The 20,801-nt window shown below is 38.9% G+C and overlaps 3 protein-coding genes across 3 annotated transcripts; all 3 read right to left on the bottom strand.

Annotated features, from left to right (window-relative positions):
• Window positions 1-1,878: 1,878 nt before the first annotated feature.
• Window positions 1,879-10,234, bottom strand: c18h1orf198 (chromosome 18 C1orf198 homolog). Its single transcript, XM_074614911.1, has 6 exons — window positions 9,857-10,234; window positions 7,501-7,551; window positions 7,060-7,185; window positions 6,374-6,541; window positions 4,736-5,089; window positions 1,879-3,795 (listed from the first exon to the last, which is right to left on the bottom strand). The coding sequence occupies exons 1-6, from the start codon at window positions 10,172-10,174 to the stop codon at window positions 3,739-3,741; spliced, it is 1,074 nt and encodes a 357-aa protein (XP_074471012.1). The 5' UTR covers window positions 10,175-10,234; the 3' UTR covers window positions 1,879-3,738.
• A 2,436-nt stretch (window positions 10,235-12,670) lies between these two features.
• Window positions 12,671-16,004, bottom strand: LOC141755751 (gap junction Cx32.2 protein-like). The gene is made up of 3 exons (XM_074614912.1): window positions 15,872-16,004; window positions 14,019-14,157; window positions 12,671-13,392 (listed from the first exon to the last, which is right to left on the bottom strand). Exons 2-3 carry the CDS (start codon window positions 14,145-14,147, stop codon window positions 12,736-12,738), a joined length of 786 nt encoding a protein of 261 aa, XP_074471013.1. The 5' UTR covers window positions 14,148-14,157; window positions 15,872-16,004; the 3' UTR covers window positions 12,671-12,735.
• A 1,325-nt stretch (window positions 16,005-17,329) lies between these two features.
• On the bottom strand, window positions 17,330-19,512 carry gja13.1 (gap junction protein alpha 13.1). Its single transcript, XM_074615529.1, has 2 exons — window positions 19,379-19,512; window positions 17,330-18,673 (listed from the first exon to the last, which is right to left on the bottom strand). Exon 2 carries the CDS (start codon window positions 18,651-18,653, stop codon window positions 17,793-17,795), a length of 861 nt encoding a protein of 286 aa, XP_074471630.1. The 5' UTR covers window positions 18,654-18,673; window positions 19,379-19,512; the 3' UTR covers window positions 17,330-17,792.
• Window positions 19,513-20,801: the final 1,289 nt, after the last annotated feature.

Here is a 20,801-nt window from a genome sequence, read left to right as displayed (position 1 = left end):
TTAGCCTGCTAGACATATAACGGTCCTGTTTCTGTTTCTGCTGTAAGTTTAATTCCAAGCAATGATTTTCATTCACCCAAACATTTGTTGAAAAAATAAAATGGTGAGGTGAGAGTGAACACAAAGCAGCCATTCAGAGAGTTTGGAGGTGTTGGGTGGTGCTGCTGCTACAGGGAGGCGGCTGGACGGGACAAAGCTGCCTCAGTTCAGAGAGGGATGATGAACACAAACTTACAGTGAAGACAGACACTGATACATGATATATTTAGATTTAATCTGTTTGTGGTTGTTTTGCTCTGATGTGAAATATTTTCTCTGACCAGTTTAAAGGTCCCAAAATTATTCATATTTAGTGCTTTAGTCACACACACCGTAAAACATTGATTTTACACATTAAAGGGTGTTTACAGGTCTTGGAGAGTAGACTACTAAGTTCTATACTATAAAGCCTTTGGTGGTTCCAGAGGGAGCTGCGTGAAGTCTGATACATTGCCTCCAGTGATGTCACTTGAGTCAATGTTTGTAAAGGTCTGACGACTAGGCTACAAGTTTGAAAATTTAAAAAAAATCTGCGGTGCAGAGTTAGAAAGAAGTGAGTTCATCAGACCTCTTTAGTCCGCTCCTCATCTCTACTCGAGGCTCGCTGCTCGAGGCTACATTAGCCACTCCTAGCACAACTCCTAGTATGTCTAGATGGTAACCCTCAAATTGCCAAAACTGCCCGACGACCTATCCTAACCTTAACTATTCGAGTTCAATGTCTAACCACCTCACAATTTGTGCTTTACCTTCTAAACACAACCCTGAATCTCCGAACAAACTATTGGCGGCGGGTGAGTTGCATTGTGGGTAATGTAGGCGCCATGTTTTGACAAGGCAAAAGAAGTCTTAACATGACTTGTTATGATATAAAACCAAATAATTTTAAAAGAATGACATATAAAATATTGTGATTAATATTTTTTATCTTATCTTTATGCATTTTTTCTGTCATGGAGCTAAATAACCTTTATTTTTTTCTTTTGTTTATAATTAAATTTAAGTTTATAATTGTTGTTATAATGTTATAATAGTAGTTGAGCAAAATTTAAAAAATAATAATTATGGGTTATATTCATTCAAACAAACATTACAGCAGTGGTCGCTGCAGATACACCTGGCAGAGATCTGCACTCTACTAAGTGCACTTTTCTAGTTTGTTGAGTAGTCTGTATGTTTTACAGCACAAATCATGGGACACACAAATGATCATAATAAAATTGATATAAAATCAATCATAGCACAGGTGGATTGAACCATATCAGGTATTCAATAAAAAACAACCATCCGCTTCATGTCGGTGGCTTCACTTTTAGCCTTCACAATATCCATTATGTATGAAACACAGCAATGCTCTTCCTTCCTTAAATACACACTGTAGAGCGGCTGCCTTGTGCCCGGGGGAGACGGTGGAATGAGGTCTGGTTATTCTAAACTGGGCCAACGTGTTGTTCAACCCAACAGCGCAAAGTTTCCTCTGAGCAGCGGACATCCTTCCCTCCTCCTTTCCTAAATGCCATGTTGGATCTGGTAGACATTACAGCTGGAGGGACTGATGTCACGGAGCTGAGAGGGAGGGCAACAAGAATGCAAACAATCTTTGACTGATGTTGCACTTGTAACCATAACAGACACTCATGGTGGTGACCTCCTCTTTCCCTTCCCGGAGAAATTCAGCAGAAAACTGTATTAATGTGGCCTTCATTAAATTTGGAACATTTTAATTTGTGAGTGTGATCAAGAACTAAATGGCGAGGGGGGGAAAAAGATGGAAAACTACTCCGCATTGTAAAGGAAAAAATATTGTTGTGCAGAAAACAGAAAAAGACAAGAAACAGGTTTTACTTTTATTTATTTATTTATTTACTTCCTTCCAAACTGTGACCTCAAAATGCATGAGTGCAGTATACATGTATAGCATAAGATACAATCAGAAGATAAATATAAAATTCATTAAAATAGTACTCTAGTCGTGTAAACTGGACTTTAGATCTATGACACAAGTGGTACAAATCACTACATGCCTGCTTGTTTATCTAAAACACGAAATTTGAGTGCGTCTTTTTTATTCTTATAAATGCACGCTAGCTTTGCTCAGCACTAGTTTGAGGTCAAAGGTGACAGTAGGGAGGGGTGAGGTGGTGAGGAATCCATACAGGACGTCTGTAACAGGTTCCCACGGCAGCCCGGACATTCAGTTTTCCGAGTTTGAGCTGTTCTTTCCTCCTGTTTCTTTTTTGTTTCAGTTTCCACTCGCTGAAAAACCATCTAATTCAATGACTGTGTGAAAGTTGGAAAATACATTCTGTTTCATATCTGTGAAGTGATCCAATAGTAAAAGTCCATGACGTTTCCCATCTGAACATCTTTAAAAAAAAATCCATGATATTCCAGGAATTCCATAACCAGTCGCGGGACATTGTCTGTAGTAACTGGACTGCAGTACGGAGCACTACTTTAACTCTAAAACTCTTAGGCTTATAGGAATATATAGATACGTATAAATAAAAAGCACATCAGAGAGCAAAATCTTCATAACAAAAATAAAACATAATAAAGAAATGGATGAGTGTTCTAGTGTTTTTGCACACATGACAATTTGACATGCTTACGGTACTCAAAGAATGTCCTTGCTTGCTTAGATTAGTGTCTAAAAGTTACATGTGAAGGCAGCCAAGTCACACCGGTACTGTGCATTCACACTGCAAGCTACGTGATCAGCAGGTTACCAGAGTTACCACCTGGTAAATATGGCTAATGTGTCGACAAGGTAGAAAATTTGTCGTATGGGAAAATGCATCCACAACTAGGGCTGTACCAAATGTCTTTTATTTTTATTATATATTGAAAAAAATGATTATTACTCATCAATGCCTCTGTGTGTGCGGCGAGCGGGAGAGCAAACCATTTTTGACCGGAGTGAAAATGTTGTTTTTGAAAGGCTAAATGCCAACAACTACAGATTGAAGCAGAATATTTTATCAGATAAAAACTTGTTGTGATGATTATATATCTTTTTTTTCAATACATTTGGACTTTACAACCACTGGAATCTAATTCTACACCTAATATGATACTAATAATATTAGTGTAGCCTAATCTTTATCTGCAACTGTGCAGAAATACCGGAAAAAAAGAAGCTGTACAGCATTGGAACGTTGATTTAGAATTTGAATGTCCATGTTATGAACTATTCGGTACAGCCCCAATAAAAAACATTGGATATTCACACTACTTTGTCCCCCAGCTCTCCCATTTCTTTTATATTTGACAGACTTCAGGGTAAAAAGATGACAACTATCCTTTGTTTGCAGTTGTAGCCATAGCTAGCAGTTAGGAAATATCATAATATTCTATATTTTGATGCAGTTCTCTTGTGTAAATCTTTCAACCGAGCTGATCGCAGTGTGAATGCACAGTCAGGGGGGGTACAAAATCCCTGCTCACTCTGCATTTAGTGAACAAGGCATCTAAGTGATTCAAACCTAACCAGAGAGAGAGAGAACACCAGCACACAGGCAGTGAGATAATGTCTTAACAAGCCACTGAAGATAATCACAACAATATAATGTGGTCATTCTAGAGAACTGGTGTGTGTTAAATCTAGATGTGGATGTCTGTAGTCATGGCAGTGTGGTTCTTCTGTAGAGTGACGATGAGAATGATTCATTCATAGCGGTGACTGGACTCGGCTGAGGTTTACCAGTTGTCTAGGAAGTCGAACCCGGTCTTCAGGATGTTGTTGCTGGTGTTATACTGAGGAGACGGGAGGTCGGGAGAGACAGAGAGAGACACAGTTTAGTACATTGTGACTGGCTATTAGAAAACAATAGGTCTTTTATTCTTGTTCTCTATTTGATATGAAGAATTGATATTGGAGTATGTCAATTGTTTTTACTTATTTTATTGGACTTCCTGTTTATTGTATCAGTGTTGCCTGAACTTCTATTATTTTGACATTTCCTTCCTCCTACCTATGGCTAATTTAGCTGGAATCTCTCTTTTACTTTAATTGCATCTCTAAAGATTTCTCCCATTTCTTTCCCGTAATGTACAAAGGCTTTTTGTTAAGTTTTTACTTGTCTAGTTAGGATGCTTTTACATTTGTAACCCGCTCGGTTTGGTTTGTTTAAGCTGGTGTGAAAGCTGTGAATTGCACTCTGGTGCAGACTAAACAACCAGACAAGAGACTGGACAGTTTGGTTTGGTTGTGGTATGAAAAGCAAAACAGACCAACCACAGCACTGTGTGATTTTTTATCTATTATTAAATCCACCTACTGATCGTGAAGAAATGTCAAAGAATTTGTGATTTATATAATCATGCAGGATCATGTGAGTGAAAATGAGTTAAAACAGTGGTGCTTGTGCTCTACTCTGTGTGTTTTGGCAGCTACGCAGTAACAATTAAGTGAAACATAGCGGTCACATAATAACCATCACGCCTAACATAACAGTACAAGATGCAGTTAAATGCATGACTTGCTTCCAGTCTCTGTACCTGTCAGTCTATATAACCTAAATATTTACAGCTCTAAGTTAGTGTGTATTAAGTTAGTCTGAACAAGAAACGGACCGGAATGTACACCGAAGTTCACACCGAACTACAGGTGTGAATGTGACCTTTAGAAAGCTTGCACTGGGTCAAGAAACTGCACTCATGTCCCTCTGAAAACTAAATCTGTTTCAGAACTCACCTGGCCAAAGGTGGGGCTGGAACCGTCTCCCTCTTGAGCCACAGAGGCAGCGGGGTGGCTGGAGGGCTTAGGCATCATGCCGGAGGAGAACACTTCATCCACGGTGTAGCTGACCGCCGGCAGGGTGCTCTGAGATCGCTCCCATCCTGCGATGGACGACGACACGCTGACAGGTGGCGGCAGGTTTGGCGAAATGGAGATGGATGCCGGTGTTGCACTGACTGCGACGGCGACAGGGATAGGGGGTTGTGGAGGGGGAGCGGGAGGTCGGGGTGCTCGCTGCTTGGTGGACCTGTTAGCAGCTGGAGGGTGGGGGTCTGCTGCCTCTGGCTCCTTGGTGGTGACGGAGCTCTCCTGTAGAAAAATAATATTCAAAGTTAAGATTCTATTTTTTAATTATGCACGTTTATGATAACTTAAAGGGCGGGTCCATCTGCTCAGTTTTTTTCAAATAGAAACGCCCACTCGGCCGATTCATAAAGCAGTGATGTAGGTTACCAAAGTAAGCTAATCAAAGCTAATCAATAAGGATGTGAATAATGTGAACGCTAGCAGTAGCAGAGTCAGTTAGCTTCTCTGAGTTTGGAAGTAACTGAAAGGGTTAGTTTAGATTTTTTTAAGTGGGGTTGTATGTATACTCCAGCGTTCTGCAAGGTAAAGTTACTGTTTTTGTGAATGTAGTCTGGTGGCTCTGAAGAGAGCGATATAATGCTTTCAGTTCCCCGTTGGAAAGGAATGTCTGAAGGCGAGGTAAAGCGTCTGTGGACAGGAGCTGCAGAAAAACTTATTTTAACCACCCAAAAGAAAAATCTATATCAGTTTAAGTGTACGCTATGTTTAGAATATTTTCACTGCTTTATCTTGCCGTCAGAGAGCCCTTTCTGACTGCTGTTTTATCGCTGCCTTCAAAGCCACCAGACCAGACTCCATTCACAAAAACATTCATTTTACCTCGAGGAACACAGAAGTTGCTGGTCTAACGCTGCAGCGATCCGTTAGTTTGTTTGTGTTATTGTGTGTCTTTCAGATCCGAAACTAATGTGGGACATGGGAAAATAGTATTTTTACACTAAAACATATAATAATTGTAATGTTCGGATTTGAATACATAAGGAACACCACTGGGAAGCTACAGAATGATGGAAAAAAAATAATGGACCTGTTAAGCTAAAAAGATACAAAAAGAACAAATATCAGTGTTTTTGAAATTGTTCAAAAACTGATTGTCACAAAGAGGGGTCACATATTTGTTGACATTTCCTTTAAGCTTCTTGTATGAGCACGGAAAGCTACTGTATGTAGGCGGTTGAACAATGTAAAAATCACAGTAACAACAAAATGTGCAGGAAAGAAGAAGAGGAAGAACAGCAAAGTAGAGCGTTCAGAAACAATCTAGACATCATTGTTTCTTTTTTGGCTGCAAATTAGCTGCATTCACCATCTGCTTCTCTGACACTTGTGGAGACTACACAGATGCCAGCTTTCTAAGCTTCAGGCTAGATTCTATTTCAGGATACACAGCTCGATAAGCCTAGTGACAACTGTTAGATCTGGAACTTGCTTTCAGTCTGTTGTTTGTTAAACACTATACAGACCAAAATATATGAAGAAGAAAGACTGGTAGATTTCGGTGCTTACCTGTCGGAGGTAGGAGGGGAGGGATTTCTCTCCTTTCTCGAGGGATTTGATCTGGCTGGGGGTTAGGGACTGGAAGTCGGCTTGCTCTCCCTCCAGCCGGGACCTCTCGGCGCTGATCTTCCAGAAGGACGACTCTTCCTCTGGCCTCCGTCCCTCGCTCACAGACACCTTCACAATCACACAATAACACCTTTAATTCTAACTCTCCCAAGTCTTGTGATTGTGATTAAAGTTAAGCTAAAGGTTAATCTTCCTGCTGGAGATATGCATCATTCAAACAAGCCAAAAAGGCACTGTTTATGGATCTAGCAGACTGTTGCTGTGGGACAAATACCTGCCATGTTGCTCTAAATATTTTTGTTAAGAGCCACTGTTAACATTTTAAGAACTAAACTGGTATTAACAATTTATTTTCTTGATCATACCTCCTCACTGTGATTTAGGATACTGTCCATCCCAAAGGCTCAAAGTTCCTTTGAAAAATCAGTCCTAAGCTTAGCTATGAATGATGACATCCTCCTCTTATGTTTGGATGCAATGATTTAACCCAGTCCCACGCATTAATATAGATTATATAATACCAGGTCAAGCCTATATCTACATCTGTAGTAACAAATGATGAGTCAAATGTCCTTTCCAATCAAAATATAGAAATTAAAACAACCGCAAAACACTCTTTATCTTACCTTGACTCCTGGTGTACTCTTGCCAATCTGGTTGGAGTGAGGAACCTTTGCAGCCTTTGATTCGGCCTGTGAGGTTGAGATCGCCTGGTCTGCTGGGCCTGACGACAAGCTGAACTCCAGCTGACTCTGAAAGACGGGAGCAACAATTACAACGACTCAACTGGGCTCAACGCTACATGCTAATTTCAGACAGAAAACGGCAAAGTATTTAGATATGCAGAGATTAAAGAAAGGATAGATTTAACCTCATTGGCTAACTTGTAAGTGAATTGCCAATCCTTATGATAATCAATTACTCATTTAAGTAAATTATAAAGGAACAGTACCAAACGTTATCTGGGTCTTAAATAGGAGGACGTGACCATTTTCAGTTGTATGTAATTTTAAACTGAATATGCATAATATGGGACCTTTAATATTGAATACTGAATATATATTTACCTTTGTTTCCCATGAGAAGGGGGCAGAATGCTCATCTTGCCAGGTGATATCCTAAATGGAAACACAACAATGTAGTTACAATTTCAACTAACACACTCAGGGCTTTCCTTAAATAATAAAGTAGGACAAAGTCTACCTTATTCACATTTTGCCTGCAAAACACATAATAACAGCAATTTTCTGGGAGACAAATTATTATAGCCATGTTATAAATAGATTCCTATTGTAAGTGTGTTTTTACAGAACGTATTGTTTTAAAGACAGGCCTAATTTACTCTATTTATCTAGCTCATTTCTTTGGAATTACAGCCAAATTACCCCAATATTTGCCTCAATTTATCAAAAATTACTTTGTTATAAAGATCATTTAATAATTATATGCTAAAATAGTATATAATCGTTAAAATAAGGCCCTTAGACGCTGCTTTTATCAGAGGTGGAAAACCAAAACTAATAGAAGACTCTTCTGATCAGGCACAAATCTCACCACTGTGTGACTTATTGTCTACACAGATGTAACCTGGTAGCTGATGTCATGATTCAGTGAGTTTTTAAAGAAATTTCAAAGAAATGATTTGCTAAATATTATCTATTTATCAGCAGACATGGAAATAAAGTAGATCAATTAACTTTGTATTCTTGTCTTGGAAATGTGTTAAATAAATTACCGGCTATTGGGAAATAATGGGATATAATTATTAAATAATGTTAATAAATAAAGTAATTTTCAATCAATTTATAGGTACAAACTTCAGTAATTTGGCAGTAATTCCAAAGAAATTTCAAAATGACATGCTAATCATCACCTATTTACCATGAGATTTGTGGACCTGTAAAATGAAGTGTTACCATATATTTAATTTAGGCTTTAGAATTGCTTTTTAAAAATAATATTTTTACCTGCCACAGTGTGAGGAGAGGAGAGAGGAGAGAGGAGAGAGGAGAGAGGAGAGAGGAGAGAGAGGAGAGGAGGAGAGAGGAGAGAGGAGAGAGAGGAGGAGAGGAGAGAGAGGAGAGAGAGGAGGAGAGGAGAGGAGAGAGAGGAGGAGGAGAGGAGGAGAGGAGGAGAGAGGAGAGAGGAGGAGAGGAGAGAGGAGAGGAGAGAGAGGAGGAGAGGAGAGAGGAAAGGAGAGGAGAGGAGAGAGAGGAGGAGGAGGAGAGGAGGAGAGGAGGAGAGGAGGAGAGGAGGAGAGGAGAGAGAGGAGAGAGAGGAGGAGGAGGAAAGGAGAGGAGAGAGAGGAGGAGGAGGAAAGGAGAGGAGGAGGAGGAGAGGAGGAGAGGAGAGAGGAGAGAGGAGAGGAGAGAGAGGAGGAGAGGAGAGGAGAGAGGAGAGAGAGGAGGAAAGGAGAGGAGAGAGGAGGAGAGGAGGAGGAGGAGAGGAGGAGAGGAGAGAGGAGAGAGGAGAGAGGAGAGGAGAGAGAGGAGGAGAGGAGAGAGAGGAGGAGAGGAGAGGAGAGTGGAGAGAGAGGAGAGAGGATAGAGAGGAGGAGAGTGTTACCATATATTTAATTTAGGCTTTAGAATTGCTTTTTAAAAATAATATTTTTACCTGCCACAGTGTGAGGAGAGGAGAGAGGAGAGAGGAGAGAGGAGAGAGGAGAGAGAGGAGAGGAGAGGAGAGGAGAGGAGAGGAGAGGAGAGGAGAGGAGAGAGAGGAGGAGGAGAGAGGAAAGGAGAGGAGAGGAGAGAGAGGAGGAGGAGGAGAGGAGGAGAGAGGAGAGGAGAGAGGAAAGGAGAGGAGAGAGGAAAGGAGAGGAGAGGAGAGAGAGGAGGAGGAGGAGAGGAGGAGAGAGGAGAGAGGAGAGGAGGAGAGGAGAGAGAGGAGAGAGAGGAGGAGAGGAGAGAGAGGAGGAGAGGAGAGGAGAGTGGAGAGAGAGGAGAGGAGAGTGGAGAGAGAGGAGAGAGGATAGAGAGGAGGAGAGGAGAGAGAGGAGCGAGAGGAGGAGAGGAGAGAGAGGAGGAGAGGAGAGGAGAGTGGAGAGAGAGGAGAGAGGATAGAGAGGAGGAGAGTGTTACCATATATTTAATTTAGGCTTTAGAATTGATTTAAAAAAATAATATTTCTTAATATAAGGAGAACCATCTGCCATGGTGGCAGGTGACCTGAAATGTTGTACCTACCACAGCCAACATTTACCTGCTGTTATTTGACAGGTGACAGGTGCTAATTTCATTCCCTGATTATGACACTTCATTGTTAGCTGCTAGGTGACGTCATCACGTAGCCACTATGACGTTTACCTACATATTTCAACTGCTACGTGGCTATTTAAAAACCATGACATCACACAGAGGCTGTTCTGACCCTCTGAAACACTCACACAGCGATGTCATAACTCAAATGTAGTTCCAGTACCTCCTCCCCGAAGTGAACTATCTTCTGCCCGGTCTGGATGAGTAGTTTCGGGTAACACACCACCTCGTCTCGGTCCACTCGGTGCATCGCGTACCGGGCTCTGATGTGCGGGTCCATCATCCCGTTGTCGATGGCGCTGTCCTGCTGCTGCGGCGTCATCGTCTCCCACGACGGGCCGTGCTTCCTCTCGATCTTCTTCCGCTCCTGCATTATCTTCTTCGCCATGGAGTTGATGGAGGAGAAGTACTCGAACTTCTTCTCCTCCATCCTGTGGGCGTCTATGCCCGCCATGGTGGCGGCCATCATCATAGAAGCCATGTTTAGTGAGAGAGCTGCTTCCAGCTGTTGTTGTTTAGTGAAGGAACAGGAAGCTGAGTGGGCGGGGGGCGGGACTTCCGGCTGTCAGCGATGACGTGACGTGATGGACACATTCAAATGTAACGGCTGTGTTTGTTAATGGCGCCACCTCGTGCCCAGTAGGAGACCATGTGCTCAGATTATAAAGATCTCTATGTCAATCCTGTGGATCTTTAAAAATGGAAATGAATAACTGTTTTTTGTTTTAAATTTTCATTTTTATTTATCATGGTTGTAGGTCTATGGTACAATGTTAGGACCACATTGAGGGGAAAAAAAATCAGAGATTTTGAGAATAAAGTAATAATATTATGAGAATAAAGTCATAATATTATAAAGTAGTAATTTTGCATGTTATTTTCTTTTTTTCTCGTAAAGTTATGACTTTATTCTCGTAATATTACAACTTTTTTCTTGTAAAGTTATGACTTTATTCTCGTAATATTACGACTTTTTTCTTGTAAAGTTATGACTTTATTCTCGTAATATTACGACTTTTTTCTTGTAAAGTTATGACTTTATTCTCGTAATATTATGACTTTTTTTCTTGTAAAGTTATGACTTTATTCTCGTAATATTACGACTTTTTTCTCGTAAAGTTATGACTTTATTCTCGTAATATTATTACTTTTTTTCTCATAAAGTTATGAATTTATTGACGTAGTATTACGACTATTTTCTCGTAAAGTTATGACTTTATTCTCGTAATATTACGACTTTTTTCTTGTAAAGTTATGACTTTATTCTCGTAATATTACGACTTTTTTCTCGTAAAGTTATAACTTTATTCTCGTAATATTACAACTTTTTTCTTGTAAAGTTATGACTTTATTCTCGTAATATTATGACTTTTTTTCTCATAAAGTTATGACTTTATTGAAGTAGTATTACGACTATTTTCTCGTTAAGTTATGACTTTATTCTCATAATATTATGACTTTTTTTTTTCTTTGACTTTTTTCTTTCCGTTTGTGATGTCACAAATCTACAATATTTACACCATTTCACAGTTTTAAACGTAAACATTCTAAATGGGTCCCAGTTTATTTCCTGGTTGCAGTGTATGTGAATGACATCAGCTGACAGGAAGTAAACATGGACCCAAACTGTTTCCTAGCAACGAAATTCCGTTGCCATTCCGTTGACATGCACTAAAATGGAGCGTTTAAGACTAGCTAACTATATGGTGCTAAGGCAGCAGGTAAAGTTAGTATACAGTGGGTTGAGTTTAACTACATTGTAGGATGGATGTTGAAAATGCAAACTTGCCAGAGGAAAAAAAGTCAACCAGAACTCATCAACAAGGTAATAACAGTCACACACACACTGACTTATATCTTTAGAGTTAGTTGCAAAGCTGACAAAGTTAGCCAACAGTTGCTTATCCAGCACACATGGTGCAATCCAAGATTCATATGCCTGCACTGTCTGGGAGACAATAAGTCCTCCAGTGAATTTCCAAACTGTAGTTGTGATTTTACTTGTAGTTGTGATAATTGTGATCAAATCACACATATATCATAATATAAGATTTTATCCATATTGCCCACCATTAGAGCTGCAGACCTGCAAGATAGACTAATTGCATTAGATGCATAAGTTAGCCTACAGTACACTGGATCAGTAGAGATTTGCATAAAATCCATAAAATACTTCTGGTGATATTGATCTAAATTCTACTTCTGACTATTTTGTCTTTATTCCTCCTTTGATGTGATTTTTTTTTAAAGTGTGTCAATATGTTTCTGCATCTAAATCAGTGATTTATAGCAGCAGTTAAATGTCCTTTCAGTGATAACCAGAAATAGAAATCATGAATGTTGCACGAGTATAAAAACAATGATCAAGAAACAAAAAACGTACGCAGTTTGAAATGTGTTGGACTTTTTAATAAACATTTGTGGATCCCTTTTTAAAGGCACATACCGTCATATTAATACAAAACATGAACAAAACAAATGATTTGTTATTAAAATATTTACAGTTCTAAAAGTCATTCCTGCAAATTTAACAATATATGAGAGGCTGAAAAGCAAAGTAGCACTTAACAACCTTTACACACACTGCTTTAAGGCAAAACAAGATTGTACTTAATGGCTTTTAGCCAATGCAAATTGGTACAGCGGCACAGCTCGTGCAGTCAGACCACATGGGAAAGACTCGCAAATGTCAACAGTCACAATAACCAATGTGCCACTTGGGGAAACAATATTCAAATATATGTAGTTGTGACTACAAAACACGAAAAAAGAACAAAAAACCCCACGAAAGCTCACTTTTGTGCAATTTTTAAAAGTGTGCTTCAGTGATACAGTATTATACTGTATTATTCTTGTGCATTTTTTAATATTCATAAATAGTCTACATATAAGTCTCCAAATGTGCATCATTTTCAGGAATTTTTAAGCATCTTGTAAATAAATAAATTTTAGTGTTACACAAGTGGGCCATGGTCTCATTTCTCCTCCTGTTTTCTCTGGAACTATGTTTATATTTTACACATTGGCTCTAAATGGCATTCTTCAGGCTGTGCTCTGGCTGGCATCATGGAGGCTAAGCTTCTCACTTTTCATCAGACTGCCGCCGTTTACACGCGGGTGAAGAGCAATGGCAGCAGTCGGCGCTGTTTTCAACCTTCGCCTGGATGAGCGAGAACACGCCAGGTAGAAGATCTCCACTACGTTGAGTAGAAGAGAGATGCAGGACACTACAAGCATGAAGATGATGAAGATGGTCTTCTCTGTGGGTCGAGACATGTAGCACTCTACAGTGAAGGGACAGGGGGCTCGGGTGCAGACGACTCTTGGGTCCATGATGAACCCGTACAGATAATACTGCCCCACAATGAACCCTACCTCCAGAAGGATTCTGAAACATATGGAGGTCATGTAGTTTCCCAGCAGGTCGCCTTTAATCTCGACGTGACCTTGTTTGTCCGAGTACTTTGGAACTTTGAGGGTTCCTCTCCGAGAGCGGATCTCCTTGTCTCTAATCTTATCTTCTTTGCTGATGACGTGGAGGACGTGACCGAGGTAGATCAGCGTCGGCGTTGACACGAAGATAATCTGGAGGACCCAGAATCGAATGTGTGATATCGGGAAGGCTTGGTCATAGCAGACGTTCTTACAACCGGGCTGTTTGGTGTTGCAAATCATGTTGGACTGTTCATCACCCCACACCTGTAATGTTCAGATGAGAAATCAATATTATTATTTATATATACAGCAAATACTTTTATGAAAACAAAGGTATTTTATTTAGCTTTAGCACAAATCTTCCTGCATCCACCACTGGTGTCATTATGGAGGTCCAGTTGTGCTAATTATGGCAAAATAATAAACAGGCACGCTACAAAATGTAATTCTGACGATAAATTGTTATGATGTGGCTTTACAACCAGTGACATTTAAAAAGTTAAAGTTTTATAAATGGATAAAAAGCAAATTTAAATAAAGAAAAATGTTTTTTTTTTGCCAGCAGGCTAATTTAGCACAGAGAGGATTCATATTCTCTCGCCCAATGCATGCTGGGAAAGTCTCCAGGCCCTGTGACTCTTTAAAGGATAATCAGTACAGAAAATTGAAGAAAAAGGTATTTAGTTATTTAAATTTGTATAAAAAAGGTCTTAATTATGAAATCTGATAATTTGTTATCAAGCTGAATCCGGTTGCTCAGGAGCTGTTGACCTCCATGTTGGCCACCAGAGTGTGTTATTTCACCTGAAAGCTTCTCATAAAATTCATTCAGAGATTCATCCGTTATGTATAACTCTACAATAAATAAAGTATGAACAAACAAAGGAGACCTTCTCTGCTCCAGCTCCGAGGATCATGATCCTGAAGATAAACAGCACACTGAGCCAGACCTTCCCGATGACGGTGGAGTGGGACTGGACCTTGTCCAGCAGAGAGGACAGAAAACCCCACTCTCCCATGGTCTCTGATCTGATGAGGAAAAGCAAATAGATAATCATAATTTAGACAAAAACATTTGTTTTTATTAATTGGAAATCCCCCATTTATCATTGCCGAAGTGAATTTGATATTCTAGGCATCTACATACTGAAGACTCCAGTCAGATGGAGACAGAAGAGAAACGTTTAATTAAGAAATATTAACTTTTACTAATCATAGTCAGACCTCACAACTTTAAACAGTCTGACATATTAACTATTCAATTAACCAGAGATGCAGTAGAGGCCAATGGAAACTCAGTTACCCATTATTATTTGCACAATAGTTTCCAAATTTATTGTCAGGTCATGGTTAAGTTATAGTGATCTAGTAAAATATATTGAATTGGTATGAAGTGTTTGACAACGGAAGCATTATTTGTGAAAATATAATCAATTTTTGTTGTTATAATTTAAGTCATGACTGGCGTCTATGATATAGCACAAAAGTATAGAATAAAGCATCCTGTTATTTTTGAACAGATAGTGCTAGGTGCTGTGAGATTATTGATTAACATGAAGGGTAAAACATCAACAACAGCAGAAAGTCTATTTTGCTTAGGAGATACAACCACATGTTGTGAAACCCCTAATCTACACTGTAGTATAGGATGTTCAGAGCGTAAAGACAGAGCTATAAAATCCTTTACATAACAACGAAGACTTATCTCAAACTATTTTACTATATGAGATTAGATGTAATGATAAGAGAGGAATGTATATTCTACAGATGTTTAAACTGCTACATCTATAGATATATGTTTCTTCATAAGAAGAAAAGTGTGTTTTATTACACATCATGGCTTTATCTAGTCAAAGTTAAAATACAATTTGGTGTTTGTAAGTATTGCAAAGAGTTCTGAACCCCAAGAAAATGTGGAAATACGTAAATAATATGGATTTTTATTCTCATAGATTATGGATTATGCAACAGTCTGAATGTTCAGGTGGTCTGTAGATTTCCTCTGTACCAGTGGTGGAATGTAACTAAGTACATTTACTCAAGTACTTTACTTAAGTACAATTTCGAGGTACTTTACTGGAGTATTTTAATTTTACGCTACTTCATACTTCTACTCTTCTACATCTCAGAGGCAAATATTGTACTTTTTTACTCCGCTACATTTATTTGACAGCTTTAGTTATTTTGCAGATTCAGAATACAAAATATGAACAACAAATAAATTATTTAATGTATTATTATAGGCTAAGATAAAACTTTATTGATCCCTTGGTGAAATTCACAAGCTATGCGGCAGTACATATTGTAAAAAATGAGCTTCACCTTGTCATGTGATGAACACATTAATGCATCAACAATTATAATCCAGTTATATAATATATATTATTCTTAAATGGGCCATTCTGAATAATGAGTACTTTTACTTTTGGTACCTTTAAGTATATATTGATGCTGATACTTTTGTACTTTTGAATGCAGGTTTTTTACTTGTAGCAAAGTATTTCTACACTGTGATATCGCTACTTTTACTTAAGTAAAAAATCTTATTACAACACTTACACTAACACGCTTACAACACTATGCCAAAGTAAGAACATACTCATAATAATAGATGCCTATACCCATCATAAAACACCTTTGTAGTTGAATGTGTGTAGATTTTATTCCAAAAGTAATACCATTAAATCTAAGTTAGAATTCATTACATGTTGTGCAGAAAAGAAGAAGAAATGATGCACCTTACCTTTGAGTTTAAAGTCCTCCGTGCAGACAAACAGACCGGCCACCAGCTGTGGAGATGACTGATAGAGAGCAGTGAACCAAAGACAACCTGTCTACGCTACCTTGAACTTTAGATTCGATGGAACAGTGTGAGCTGTCACGTTGTCATGACATTTGGAAATGATAATTTTGGGCTGAGCTGACTAGATTGTACAGGTTAATGATTGGCAGCGCCATAAACCAAATACTTATTTTTCTACAAATGTTTATTATTATTGTTCACAATTATCATGGAGTGATTTTTGTATTGATGCTATTTTATAGTTAAATCATACACAGACACAGTAAATCCCCAAACTACTCCCCTTTTTGCATTTTGTATTTGCTGAAATTTCAGGGAATAAAGGGCACAATAACACCCGTACAGACTGATGCAATCCAGTACAATAACCCTGCACTGAGCTACGTGACGATTGATTAATTTTTTTGTTGAGACTGTGTCAACACAATTCTTTTTTTTTGTGTGATTTACACAAATTCTGAACAAACAGAGCAAATCTAATCTATTTTGTATTGAATTGCAAAATGTTGAGTACGTCATCGTGATCCCTGCAGGCTTTATGGATGTATTTTGTCCCCTTAATATGTCACATAGTGTCCATCTGATGTAGATATCCTTAGCCTTATATGAACTCACTCAATTTATCTGTCAATCTATCTGTCAACCACTCCCTATTCTGAAGTTATAGCTATAAACTATTATAGCTTTGCAATGATTAATCAGATAGTCACCAGACAAGGAATTGGCAACAATTTTGCTAATCGATTAATCATTAAAGTCATTTTTAAACAAAAATAGACCAAAAAATCATCAGTTTCAGCTTCTCAAATGTGAATATTTTCTGGTTTTCCTATTTTCCAGTGATATTAAAATGAATATCTTTGGGTTTTGGATAAAATATGTCAGATTTGAACATGTCAGTATGAGCTCTTGCTCATTTTCCATAATTTGCGGATATTTTATGGACCAAATATTTAATCAGTTAATTGAGAAAATTATCTGTAAACTAGAGCTGCAACAAATAATCAATTAGTTGTAAACTATTAAATTAATCAGCAACTATTTGATGGTTGATTAACTGGTTTGAGTAATTTTTAAGAAAGAATTATCGGATTCCAGCTTCTTAAATGTGAATATTTTCTGGTTTCTTTACTCCTCTATGACAGTAAAGTGAATATCTTTGAGTTGTGGATAAAAACAAGACATTTGAGGACGTCATGTCCTGTATCTGTATCTGTAAGGAAATAATTGACAGATTAATCAATAATGAAATGAATCGTTAGTTGCGGCCCTACAGCGTTATCGAACAAGTGTTAATCATGCTCTTTGAAAGTAACGTGTTTGACTTTGAAGTGTGTGAAGTGTGTGTAAAGTATAAACTTGTCATCTGGAAATAATTAATATAGTCATGAAACATTGTTTTTATCCAACTTGAATCATTTATTAAAAACAATACAGCACAAAAAATGTCTCTTTTCATCACAATCATCATCATCATCATCATCATCACTCAGTGAGCAAACTATTTCAAGTCCTTGATAATGAACATGGTAATAACTCACAGGACACATTCAAAAACTGGGCATAGACAAAACTCTGCTCACTAACCGATAAACAAATGAGTATCAAAGAACATAAATACATTATCAATATTGCACGCATTCCATCATTAGATTTGCTGTTAAATATTACAAAGTAAATGTAAAATCCCAACAATGTGGCCCTAAAAAAATTGCAGATTTACTTTTCTCAGCAGGAATATGACTTAACATAATGATAAATCTTCTCCTTGATGTTCTCCCATGATTTGTATGGCACTCTTCACTTCAGTCTCTTAGATGTATCTGAACAAGGCGGGTAAGATAATATGTTATAGTGGTTTTTAATGATCGCTCAGTAGTCGTTTCTCCTCTTTGGCCCCGTCCAGACTTCCTCCGATACTCTGGCTGTTCTCTAGCTCCATGTTCATCTTGTTCTGCTTGAGCGCCTCCTCTGAAGTGGGCCACCTGGGACCTGACAGGCTGGCAGGGTTTTCCGCCGAAGTGATCTTGTGAGTGCGAGGTCTGCGCCCACACCTGACCCTGGTGACCATCAGGTAGAGCACCTCGATGACGTTGAGGAACAGGGAGACGCAGGCCACCACCAGCATGAAGATGATGAAGATGGTCTTCTCTGTGGGTCGGGACATGTAGCACTCCACGGTGAAGGGACAGGGCTTCTTGGAGCAGGGGAACATGGGGACCATGATGAAGCCGTACAGGTAGTACTGACCTACTATGAAGGCGGACTCGATGATGATCTTGACCACGAGCTGGGCCAGGTAGCTCCCCAGCAGGTTCCCCTTGATCTTCACTTTTCCCTTGTCGTCCGTGTATTTGGGCAATTTCATCACCCGGGACCCACCGGGGCTCGCTATCGCCTCCCTGAGCTTGTTCTCCTTGTGGATGACGTGCACGGCGTGGCCCAGGTAGACCAGCGTCGGCGTGGAGACGAATATGATCTGGAGGACCCAGAAGCGAATGTGCGAGATGGGGAAGGTCCAATCGTAGCAGACGTTCTCACAACCAGGTTGCTGGGTGTTGCAGAGGAAACCCGACTGCTCGTCACCCCAGACGCTCTCGGCACCGGCACCCAAAACCATGATCCTGAACAGGAAGAGGACGCTCATCCAGATCTTCCCAATGACCGTGGAGTGGGACTGGACCTTGTCCAGCAGGCCTGACAGGAATCCCCAGTCTCCCATCTTTATGTTCAGTTACTAATCTGTGATAAACAGATAAAAGGAATGAGCTAATAAATTCAACAGACACCACACCTTATTAACGAAAACATTAACCACAACTTAGTATTCAATCAATATGCTGCTGCTGGAAGAAAGACGCTCATTGTTCTTCTAAATGTAGATAAATAACCGGTTCTGTTCTTGAACCTGGCTACTTGAGAAGCAGGAGGATATCAGAGCCCCATGAACCCTGAGCTAGTTGGTCAATATGTTCCGACAATAATCATTAGTCGGCAAGAACGGCAGACTCGGTGGCATTAACTAAAGAGGCATAGTAGGCTGGTAAAGAGATAAAACTAAGATGGAAGAGAAAAACAGGGAAAAAAAACCTGTGTAAATGTAACTTTAAAAAGCTTACATCAATATTGTAACACAATTATAATGACATTTATACAATAAACATAAAATGTGCGTCTTGTGGGCAAAGCTGGATGATATAACATAAAAAAAACAATCTGGTACCATTATTATTATATTATTAATAAGTCATATTAATGCTGGTAGAAAACTAACAATGTCATTAAAAATTCAAAAGTAAAATAAAAGCCCATCACTTTCTTACAAATATATATTAAAAAGAAAAAAAATACTCTTGCTCTTTACAAATATGTACTCACAATTTGTATTTTTAAATGCGTCAAATGATTAGTTATCTGTAGGAGAGAACAATAATCGTTGCATCTTACCTTCTGACCCGGTCAGGAAAGACTGTCTGTGAGGACAGATCGCTAACTTTAAAGTTGGACCTTGGAGTGTGTTGGGTGAGGACAGCATGAACCTCACACTGATCACATTGCACAACACACATAACACACATCTGGCTTTAAATGTCACGTTGTAGGAAAAGTTGAAGAGACCAATAGGACGACAGGTGTTCAGTATCTCCGTCAAATGGCCTTGAATGTTTGAAAATAAACAGGAAAAGTGTGTAATCACTAAAACGGATGCTCATATTTAAATATTCTGCATGTATTTCACTGCCGTTATGAATCATAAATAAACGCATAGTTGTAAATAGTTAAATTCTTCCATCTGGGGCCAATTAATACACACACTTTAATCATTGACTTGTCATAAATCAATAGTTTCCTGGTGAAAACAGAATGTACCTTCAACAAGGTGCATTTTTATTTGGTTTGACTCACAGTATCCTTCACCTCCACCCACTTAATTTTGAGCCAATGTCAATAAAATGTGATCATTGCGTCCAAAAATCCCAAATCACTCATTTTGGCACAGTTTGTGAAAGGTTTGAGGCGTTTAAATAAAGGGGCCATATCTCATTACTCTATCACTACAGGAGTAATACCTATAAAACACATAAAGGAATAGTTAAACATTTAGGGAAATATGCCTTTTTTGCAGATAGTTAGATGTTAAGATAGAAACCACATTATCTGTATGCTGAATATGAAGTTACAGCCAGTTAGCTTAGCTCGGCAGAAAGATCCATCTAACGCAGGGATACTGAACTTGTTTTGCCCGGGGGGCACTTTTGCAAAATGACAGGAAGCCAGGGGCCAGTTAATAAACAAACCAACTGTCCAGGAGATCCTCAGCTGGCACTTTTTTCCCCGATAAACAAGGTCAATTAGTCTATTTTGATGCTTTTTTATGCTCTGGCACCTTATCTACATTAAATGTGCAAAAAAAATCCCATTGTGAATCAATTTATTTTCATTGTGAATTAGAAAATGGTCGAGGGCAAGATTTAGCCCACTGATCACTGATCTAGTGCATACTCTAGGACAGTGGTTCACAACCTTTTCACGTCAAGAACCCCTAAACTGATGCAAATTAAACTACAGACCCCCATTAAATTTTGTCCCAGGGTCCTCCATCTGATAGGATTTTTACTTTTAGATGTTTTATTACAGAAAGTGTATGAAACCCATAACCAAAATAGTAATATATTCTGTCATTGTGTTAGTTATGGATGTAATTATAGTGAAAATGATTTGTCTTTTTGCTGTGGACACCCTGGAACTCCCTCAAGCACCCCTGAGGGACCATTGCTCTAGGAAGTCACATCCAGCTAAGAAATAGTCCAGCGCACATACGCCTCCCTAAAACCACAGCTTGACATTTTTTACACTTTGGTTTTTGTAT

This window comes from Sebastes fasciatus, chromosome 18, assembly GCF_043250625.1.
Source record: "Sebastes fasciatus isolate fSebFas1 chromosome 18, fSebFas1.pri, whole genome shotgun sequence".
NCBI lineage: Eukaryota > Metazoa > Chordata > Actinopteri > Perciformes > Sebastidae > Sebastes > Sebastes fasciatus.
Note: the sequence above shows the minus strand (reverse complement) of the source record. Positions and strands in the feature narration are given on the sequence as shown.